General features: G+C 37.0%; 1 protein-coding gene across 1 annotated transcript; it reads right to left on the minus strand.

Moving 5' to 3' along the window:
• Positions 1 to 829: 829 nt before the first annotated feature.
• dctn3 (dynactin 3 (p22)) lies at positions 830 to 6,981 on the minus strand. Its single transcript, XM_077206843.1, has 7 exons — positions 6,795 to 6,981; positions 5,815 to 5,899; positions 5,630 to 5,716; positions 4,984 to 5,067; positions 4,801 to 4,859; positions 1,647 to 1,706; positions 830 to 1,480 (listed from the first exon to the last, which is right to left on the minus strand). Exons 1-7 carry the CDS (start codon positions 6,894 to 6,896, stop codon positions 1,394 to 1,396), a joined length of 564 nt encoding a protein of 187 aa, XP_077062958.1. The 5' UTR covers positions 6,897 to 6,981; the 3' UTR covers positions 830 to 1,393.
• Between the last annotated feature and the right edge of the window lie 3,869 nt (positions 6,982 to 10,850).

Consider the following 10,850-nt stretch of genomic DNA (forward strand, 5'->3'; position numbering starts at 1 on the left):
CAAAAAAGGGTTTCATATAAAGTAATAGAATATACCCAGTCATATATGCACTACAACTTTTTTAGACTGCTAGTTAATCACTCATGAGACTTTTTTGTTTTTCGTTGTAGATTTAAAGATGTGTAGAATTGATAGACTATATAAAACCATGAAGAAACTAAATATAGATTTACAACATGTGAAATTGATATAATGACAGGCTCTAATAATTCAATGACAATTAGATGTGAAAAAAGATAAAGCACGTTTTATTCAAATATTATTCTGTTCGGTTCCTTATGATCTGGCTCTGAACCATTTCGTAAATAAATTTGTATTCTTTGCTTTTACTTTCTTAAACACTGACAAATAAACGCTTATTTTATTGTTTAAATAACTGAAACCATAAAAACTTGGTAAAATGTTGTTCTTAATAAAAAATATGTTTCTATACTATATATATATATTCACCATGAAATATTTTTTTTAATATGGTAGTTTATTAAAAATGATTTTTCCATGCACATCATTTTATTATTATTATTAAATTCATATGCCCTCATAATCTTTAATAAAAATAACTTCTCCCTCTTGCAACATCTTTTCTCTTCTCTGGTGATGTGTTTACTGGCGTGAGGGCGGGGCAAACCTGTCACTCACATTAGATCCACCAATAGCAAACCACAACCATGTTTCACATATACTGACAAGCCTTAAAGGAGTATGGCTTGTAATGCCCATGTAATGACCCCTTTAATGTCTCCTGTAAATCACTCATAAGAAGGTAAATTCTAGATATAGTACATATACTATGTTTTGTACCAAAAAAAGACATACAACAAACACTACAGCACTTTGATGGTTTATTTATGGTAATTTAGGAGGTGAAACTTTTCTAAAGGCAGTAAAAAAAAATCACCCTCATACACATATTATCCTCACAATTGCTGGAATAAATTAATTAAAAAGCAAAACGAAGCATATAGAAACTGTGTAATCTGAAGGGTTTTTTTTCATCATGACATCTGGTTGCTGTCTTATGTTTAATTGTTCATTTATATTTTTGCATTTTGTTATCATACTCAAAATTGAGAACACCATGCTTTGTGTTTGTTCTGCCTAAAACAATACAAAAATAAGAGTGGAAAAAAAACGAGTTCCTCAACTCTTTACTTTAGAGGAGAATGGTTGAAAAATACATTTTCCAAGCACCTCGTAAACACAAACGTAATAAACATTTCATTATTTTATAATACAGGAAGATAAGCATATTTGTACAAGATCAAGGGTAGGCAAAAGCCTTACACAACAAGGCATGTTTAGGAATGAGAGTGCTGTTTTATTAATCATATCTGTAATGAAGACTGCTAAATGCAACATTTTACAATGAAACATCAATCTAAGCATTCAAATCCTAATCTATCGGCGGACCTTGCTTGGGTCCTTCCAGCATACGAAGAGTTTCATCCCACTGTGAAAACTGTTTTGATAAAAGAATCATCTGTGAAAAGGTTAAGGATACTAAGGCATTCATGCAGAAGAATTCATGTTCAAAAATGAGCTTATTGTGTGCTTTTTTTAGCTGCAGGGACTTTTGAACACATGGTAAGCAGGCAAATATAATCAAGGAGGAGTCTTTTTTTAACATTCACTGCAAGTAAGGATACCATTTTGTTGTATTCTTCAAACAGCCTTTTCACTTCAGCAGACAATTCTTCATTCTGGTCCTGTGGAAGTCAATCACGGATCATATATGTTTGTATAGGAAAGAGAATCAGCATGATTCACAACATGTTCTCGTTTATGATGGTGAAACCTACATGTTAAACTACATGTGAAATCCAAGTTTTATACAAAGAAAACCCTGCACTCCTGCAAATGTGCATGGCAAGAGAGCAGAGGTGTAAAAAGTACTGGAGTAATAGTACTTCACTACTATAATTATCATTGGTTACACTTTATTTAGTAACGTTTTATTTTACAGTGTCCTTGCAACATATGGTAAATGTACTTACCATAGTAATTACAGTAAATTATGCATAATTACACGAAACTAACCCTCAAACAAACCCCAATCATAACCCTATAGTAAGTACATGTAGTTCATTATTATTACTCAGTACTTCAATATATAATAACACTGTAACAATGACACCTTAAAATAAAGTGTAACCCTTTCTTTTAAGGTGATCGTGTTACAGTGTAATTATGTATTTTAGTACAGTGTAATAATAATTAAATACATGTACTTACTAAACGTTTTTGAATTTTTCAGTGTGTGTCTGTGTGAGGTAAAAGGACACGTGATCTTGAAGCTCCGCCCCCTGTGCCGGGAGCAGCAGCTCATTTGCATTTAAAGGGACAGACACAAAAACGGTGCGTTTTTATTCACCCTCAAAAAGTGGCAATTTTAATATGCTACATTAAAATATCTATGGGGTATTTTGAGCTAAAACTTCACATACACACTCTGGGGATATCAAAGACGTATTTTACATCTTGTAAAAAGGGCATTATCCCACCCCTTTAAATGAGGAATATCGTGACGAGTCTTCTTCCGGGAAAGAACACAAGACTACAATGAAGGTGTTTCAGGGAGTTCAGAAACACTATTCAGAAACAGTGACACTGATCTAGAGAATAACTCCCGCTGGAGTGCTTTGTAACTTTGCAGACATTTTTCATGCTCAAACAGCAACATTACACACTAAAAAAAGTTGAAAATGTACAAAAAGCATAATAGGCCTTCTTTAAATACTTGTTGAGTCCAATTAAAGGTACAGTAAGCGATTTTTGAAAAATGCTGTTGAAAAGTGGAGATCAGTGTTCAAGACAGACATTAGCAGAACGACTAAAGAAAGAGACAGAGTAAATAAAGAAGAGGAAAAGACCAGGGGAATATAACTTCAAAAAGAAGGGTTACGTTCAGGCAAAAGCTAGGACCCGCTTTAATATCGGAGAAGCTTTCCGGCACTGGAGCGACTTAAGGAGCGGGCAGGCTTGAAAAGGACGCTGATGTTGCTTTATTTCATCTTGATACATGAGTAATGTTGGTTTTGCAGTGTTTCACAAAACTAAGTTATACTGTCTTTTGCTTGGATATACTTGTGTCATCTTTGCTTGTTTGTTCGTTTGCATTATTATTATAAGCCTGGAACGTATAAACCTCCTCCATCGCCTGTTTCAAGCATCGGCTCCCAAAGTGTGTGCGAAAAGTGAGATAACATACTCTTAATATATGTTTTTCTTTTGGTTCCCCTTTTAGTGATCACTATAACCCCTTAATCTTGTCACATTTGTAATTTATTAGTTGCTTGCACTATCGTGTTATGTAGGGAATTTAATTTTTTTTTTTTGGATGGAAGGGATGACTTTACCATGGAAGGAGTAGAGGAGCTAAATAACAATTAGACATTCGACCTGAACTATCATACTAACCCAAATTGCTTTCACTTATTGATGACATCATACCCTCAGGCGGCAGAAACAGATTTCGCCATAGTCATTGCCTGTGTTGCGTAGCGTATGTGTGAATGTGGGGGCGAAGGCATCAAGATTGGGGTGTGATCCTTTTGGGTAGGGGCGTGTTTGTTTTGCTGATTTCAAATATTAACCCTCTGGGGACGGATTGGGCGGTACCGCCCAAAATGACATACTTCTACAAATGTGTAATTATCTTAAAAACTATTAATGATAGAGAGGTGCAGTCTTTTTTGCCGTCTTCCTCAGATTCCGCTGAAAACAGTGATAACAAACTTACCCGGCTTGTATACACACTTCCTTGTTGCGCAATACCACTTCTTCAAAGACCAATGAAATCGATGTTGTTGGCAGATTCACGAGCAACAACCAATGGAAATATTGCCGATGGAGGAATATTTTTCTTACCCAATCAGAGGAAGGTTACCATGACGTATTCTAGCAAATCGGAGGACTCTGTAGCCTTGCAAGGGGTGGTACTACATACTATTACACAAACAGCATTGAGTGGCAGAGACGACAGAAAGCGAACGGACGCGTCGAGTATAAACAAGGCTTTACGGAGCGAGAGCGCACAGAGATTTGAGAGAGAGACAGAACAATTATAATATATATATATATATATATATATACATACAATTATAGCATTATTTATTGTTTTATCACTTTTATGATGGCAAGCAGTAAACGATTTACGGTGGAACAAACTCTGAAACAATTACTGGAGAGTGACGAGGAGAAAGCATTGCATAGAAAATTCTAAGCATTCCTAAGAAAAACGCCTGGGACTATTTGTAAATAAAGTTAAATTTTTCATTGTTCTTTACACATTTTATTTAACAATTACACATGTCTGTCAAGCAAAGGCATTGACAAATATATTTTTTGTTCAAAAACTGTTCACTATTGTTGTGTGATGTGTGATTTACAGAAAAATAAATGCCAAAAATCAAATTTCCGTTTTTGAAATTCTCTAGTTTATGGTACATTTTCACTCATACTTCCTTTATAAACATATAACATGTGTGCTTATGTTAGCTTAGGGTCTTCTGAATCCATAGATACCAAACACATAGTGTTCCATCTCATCAAGCCCAAATGTAAAAATAGAGAAAACGGACCAAAAAGAGCTTAGTCCCCAGAGGGTTAACAGCGTTGACCAGAAATCACTTCCTTCAACTTTAAATGTAGACTTTTAATTGAGTAACATTTTTGTAACAGAGTACCTGTACTTTAACGTGTGTACAATTTCTCACTACTTTTTACACCCATGGAAGAGAGCACAGAGGATAATGGAGGAAGAAGAAAGAAAAAAAAAGGTAAAACAAAAAAATTGGTTACCTGCTGTTGAATGTGAATTTGTGACAACCGCTGCACTTTAGTGGTCAACTCTGGAACCGCTATAAAAACAAGATGAGAAGGTGGAAAACACAGTTTTGTTAATAATACATCCAGATAACCTCAAAATATAAGAAAAAGAGTAACTTAAATATTTGACAACAATAGCAATGGTGAGTGTTTTACCTTTAATGTGGTTGCTGTCCAGAAGAGGCTGCAGATTGTGCACCTGCTCCAATAATGTGGCCTGGGAACGCAAAAACTCTTCCTCTGTAGATAAACGAGGAGGAGATTAATACATTGTTGAAATAATTAAATCTATACAAAAACATATGGGCCTGGTTTCACAGATAAGGCTTAGATTAAGCCAGGATTAGGCCTTATGTGACGTGGAAACCAGGAGAAACATTGTGCCATGAACAAACAAGTTACAGAAGGCTTTTCAATCCACAAATCACCAACATTCACCATGGATTTAATGTAGCAAAGCAACGATAACGGTAAACCATGGTATTGAAGCAGAAATTGTCGAAAGGTTTTACATTATTCATTTCAGGGTTGATACAACCTTTTGAGAGTGAAATTCAAGCACTTTTAACGGATGATCACACAACTTTTTCCAGCACTTCAAAGCTGTGCTTGTACTCCTAAAATTTTCAGTAAGGGTCTACAGTGCTCCTAGTAAAAAAAAAAGTTAGTCTGGACTCTGTAGCCCTGTTTACTTTGTGTTTGCTTGTACAATTCACAATTGTGGTACTTTACGTCCAACGTAAAATCAGGGTCCTGAAGCAAAACCAATTGGGAATCACATGGGTGAAAAAATTGCACTAACCTGCTAGAATAAACTCCAATTTCATTGCATCTGGCACAGCAATGAAGTCTGTGAACTGGGGGTCCAAATACTTCAGCAAATCTTCAACTGATAGAAAAGATAAATTGATAAATGATGATGGGACATATTAAAGCATACACAGGATTTTGATCACAAATGTTACTGATTAATTGGGAGGCTCTCACTTTTCTTGTGAAGGATCTTGACACGCTCTCTCTTGTTTGCGGTGTTTGCAAGAGCACTACTGATCCTTGTGAGTGATTCAGCACACTGAAGTAAGGAAAGACAGATTGTAAATTCAGCAGAAATCAGGTTATATATGAAGAGTTACAACTGGACACGTACTTTCCCAATAAACCGTTAGGCCTAACTACTTCTGAGTTTATCACTTTTAGTCGAATTTTGCATACGTTTTGAATGGTCCTGCAGCATTACAAATTATTTTTTTAAGTATAAATTTTCCATGTAATCTCGAAATTAGAATGAACTCATGAAAACGGTCATTTTAATAATTATAACAGAATTCAGAAAATTAGATAATTAAATCTAGTCTGAGCCTTAGATCAAGGGTTTTCTATCCTTTAAACGCTAAAGTCCCCAAACTATTATCATCCTTGTGTGAGGGACCCCCATTCTAAAACATTTTAAATCAGTTATATATTTTCATGTATAAAGACCCAATTTATTCTATAAAAAAAGTCTTAAATATTATTTGGAATACTTTTTTCCACTATACTGTAGCCTACTGTACGGGTTAGGAACTATATTATTTATTAAAATGACTTTTTAAAGCATTTATTTATTGTTTTAACAAATATTTGTTTAAATCAACTTCATTCATTTAATTTAATCTTAATTATTATTATTTTTCATAGGTTTATTAGTGTAATTAGTCTGCTGCCACGCCCGCAAAACGAACAGCTCTCAACTTACTGCATCATAACACCTACCAAATGCCAGCATGCAATTTCTGACAACCAATGCACATTAAAACCGTATAATCTTCAGAGGGAATGAATGCTATTATGTCGTGAATATGATCTGTCAAATCCACAACAATAAACACTAGCAGCTGACACTGAGACACACACACACACACACACACAAACACACACACAGAGAGAGAGAGCGGTTAGAGGGCTTTATACGTGTCTGAGGCCATCACCTTCACTGGCTTATTGTTTTTTCCTCCTCTTTCCCCATGAACGCGTTTTTCGAGAACTTGAAGGCGAGCGTCCAGATCGTCCAGATTGTTTTTCCCTTCCATTTTGTTAGGTACTTGGTAGCGCTTCTCTAAACCGGAAATGACGCTTCGAACAGCCTCTTCTTCTGCGCGTCACAGCGCAGTCCGCAATAGACATCATAAGTTTCTCCAAGGAAGAGGAAACAACATTATCATGTTCTCTGAAAATTGGATAATTTTGTAAATACTGTCTCAAAATGTCTAATAATTAAACAAACACTAAGCGCAAAGACACCATTAGAGTCACTAAATATTAAACATAAATTCAAAATCGAGAATTCATGTTTTTTATGGAACAAAAAATGTGTCACTCACATGGGCCCCATTGGGCTTGACCGGCCCTTATGGACCGGCCCCGCGCCTTTACCCGTGTACGGTCGTTTGATTTGTTCAGTTTTTTATTTTTTTACAGTCTACGGTTCAGTTATATGCCAGACAGTCAGCCGTATTCCCACTGTCAGGCCAAGGCATTTCTACATTAAAAAAATATATATTTAAACATTAATTTAAAAAAAAAATTGCAATTATAATTGCTGTGTAAATACATTCATGTCACGTGTCGAAGCTGCCCAACAGTGTGTGTAAAACAATTTTGTTGATACTGGTTTCATTTAATTGGTAATAGCCATACAGTGTCTTTTTATTCTGATTTAATTTATTGATGAAATTTAAGAATCTGACATAAGAGGACACATATTATGACAATAAAATTTAAAATACTGTTACTATTTAATATTTCCAGTAGCATTGAGTATAAGCTATGTTGCATATTAATTGTTCGAGAAATCTCAAAGCATATTTTATTTTTGTGTATTGTACTACTCCATAATGATGTTCTAGTTGAGGTCATAGTCAGTGCTCTAACTGGGAAAAAAGTTCCGGTACTCCCGCGGGACGCTCACACGAGATCAACATGTTCCAGAAGCTGTTTCGGGTAAACAGCATGTCACTATAGGGAAGAAAAGAATATTGCAACTTCTGTTTCATGCCAACTTTAATACGACTAAAACCTGATGTTTGTGCTGATGTTATGCCATAGAAGCTTTAACCTAGTTGTATTTTGGTATTGTCATTGTTTCTAAATTATTCCAAAGTGCAGATTACATTATTTTGACACATAAATAAAATGATTCACAAAAGTTGCAGGCTTCTCTGGTTTTGTTTTCATATTAAATATATATGATATTTACTTTACTTATTTTACTTACTACATATAAAACATTTCAGGTTGGTAATTTTAGAATGAAATAAATGTTTTAATTTGGTTACATTATTTCACCATTTTATTGGTCAAAATGAAAAAAAAGTAAACATTTTGTGTTTGCTGGGTACCACACCTTAAATAGTCCCAAATTTCCATTTCCAACAGGGGAAAATAGTTATAAACTATATATATAACATATGCATCCATAGCCTATATCTAATTTAATAGTTCCCTTTCAGTTGCTGACGCTGAACCCAGTGTCTGAGGCACATGTAACTTCACGCCAATACTTCACAGTGCGCCCGAGCGGATAAATGAAGTGCCTGCAAACATGTCATCAGCTTCTTTGTCTTCAGGAAGCCGCTTGTGTAGGTGCTGTGTAACAAAGCAGTGTGGATGTGGCAGTGAAGTCCATAGTGTCTTGTCCGGAGTTAGTTCATTACAGCACTGTAAAAAGATTGTTTTGTATCATGTGATAAGGCAAACAGTTTAAGAGATGTGTTCCCCGTGTCCAAGCTTTAGTACTCCTGACGATGGATACAAGTTTTGTGTTATTTGTGTTATTTGCCCCTGGATGACTCACTCACTGCGATACCTTCTCGGTTGGACATGTGCTTGGTTCTCTTTACGAGTAAGAGGAGTCAAGTCTCTGAGCCCCGCGGTTCTGGTCCTGCATCTGCGATCTCAGATGGACTTTGCCGAGGAGCTTGAACGGGTTTCCGTTGCTTCTCCGCAGCTCTCGCTGGCCCAGAAGCTTGTGTATAGCGGCTTCTTCTGGGCTGGATGGGAGCAGTTTGCTCGCTTCAGCTTCAGAAAAACTAGTCAGTTTCAGAAAAAAAAAACATAGACAACTCTAAAACCTCATATAAAACTTTTGGAGCTTATGACTCAAGCCAAGGCCTGACTCAGTCTAAAATGCTCCAGCCTGAAGTGCAAAGTCTCACTTGGTTGATGAGAAATATATTGTAAGTCTGAGCCTTCCATTTCTCCCGGACCTACACACTGAGGTGGGCGGTTCGTGGAATCACCTGTACTCTGCTTGCATTGTCCCTTTAAATTTGAGTTACGCAAATATCGAGGGAACAGAGCTATGCACGAATGCCTCAGGTTTAAGAGAATTTGGCTAGCTATCTCTACCCAGGAACATCCTCATCTTTGAAGGCTCCCATTCTCCCATCTAAGCCGTGCCAGACAACATCGAGGCTGGTTGGCAAATCTGCGCCTGCGGTGGCAGGTCAGGTCGGTGGTGCCGTGCACACCATCCAATCCTGACAGGTCGACCTTCTTAAAGGCCTGGACCAAGGCGAGGGTCTATCTCCCGGCAGTCGCTACCAGGCGGCCTGTTTAATTTTTAAGCGTATCCCCTTTCGACCACTTCCAGAGGCAGTTGAAAACGCATTAGACCGGATTACTTTCGTAGTGTAAACGCTCATGTGGACGAATGTGTTCAAACAGCCACAAAAGATTGTCTACTCTCCGTCTACTGTCCTAATGCGTAAACATTATGGGAAGAGCTCTGGCCAGACAGGATTTAAACCACCGGCTGAAGACCCAAGTTTGATTTGAAGACGGAAAAATGTACCAAGCACAATATTCTCTCACCATTCCTGATTTCTAACACACCCTCACAGCGTTCGGCTGGTCTTCCGGCTGTCAGAGCAGAAAAGAAAGCTGCTGCTCTCCGTATGTTTTTCCATCATCTTTGGTGGCGATCAAATGTAAATTGCACAAACTTATTTTGTCCATTAGATTGAAAGCCCATACATTCATCTGCTCATAGACCCTCCCCTTTGAATAAATCACGACAGTTTAAAAGTGGACAAAAGAGACGGATTAAAACACTAGGTGTAAATGGGAATGTGTCTCCCTCGCCTACTTGTGATCCGATCGACCAAAACGCATCTTAATAGCAGGTGTAAACAGAGCCTTAGAGCCTGAAAGGAATCCAGTGGGGGTGATGTTTCCTGGCAAGCACCTTTGATTATGCTCTTTGGTAGAAAAACTGTAGAGCTGACAGATCTATTCAGGATAAAATGAAACCACTTACAATGTCACCTCCCCCAGTTTTGTGACTGAGGTTTTTAAGCAAGGCTGCTCTCCCAAAGTTGGTTGCGAGGTTGAGCTATGCTGATAGATGGGAAAAAAAGTATTTATTATAGGAGTTGAGATTTTATTATGCTCCCGGGCGGCCCAATTTTTCCCGTTCCATATAAGGGGCCAAGTCTCCAGGGGCTACAGCCTTGCTACCAACTAATTGTCATCTTTAATAGGAAATTGGTTGCTAAAGCAGCAAATTAATGAATGAAACAAATGAAACGTTATTAAATGCTGGGTGCATTACATTTTTGAAAGGTGATTTTTAAAGTAAATTTACATAAAAACTATCTTAAAGTGCAAATAAATTGTACCAAATTAATGAGCTAAATTAATACAATTAGTATGCTGGGATGAACTTGTGATGGGGTGGAACATTTCAGACAAAATGGCTGCTCTCCCTGTTATTAGCATTCAAGAATTAACTAGGCTATAAGAACAGTTTTTTTGTCCTGCCTGTTTTATGTGAGGGTAGACATGTAATGCTTAATGAATTGATGTTAGTGTGTATGTATGTAATGCTTAATGAAAAGATGTTAGTCACATCCCAAAATTAAACGGGAGGCCAATCCAATAGGCTACTTAGGCTATAGCAGTGGCGTAGGTTTGATTTTGAAATTGGTGGGGACGGGGACAAGTTTTTTCGAAATTATTGCTAGGGATACATCAGTGTCACTGGA

Source organism: Siphateles boraxobius, unplaced genomic scaffold (assembly GCF_051911475.1).
Source record: "Siphateles boraxobius isolate OS27281-9 unplaced genomic scaffold, OSU_SipBor_1 12, whole genome shotgun sequence".
In the NCBI taxonomy this organism is placed as follows: domain Eukaryota; kingdom Metazoa; phylum Chordata; class Actinopteri; order Cypriniformes; family Leuciscidae; genus Siphateles; species Siphateles boraxobius.

Bases quoted from the DNA above. Each gene is read 5' to 3' on its own strand.
- dctn3 (XM_077206843.1), bottom strand. From the start codon at position 6,896: ATGGAAGGGAAAAACAATCTGGACGATCTGGACGCTCGCCTTCAAGTT. The intron at 5,900-6,794 runs GTGATGGCCTCA...TCCTTACTTCAG, and splicing joins AAAACAATAAGCCAGTGAAG to TGTGCTGAATCACTCACAAG. The intron at 5,717-5,814 runs GTGAGAGCCTCC...CTTTTCTATCAG, and splicing joins CAAGATCCTTCACAAGAAAA to TTGAAGATTTGCTGAAGTAT.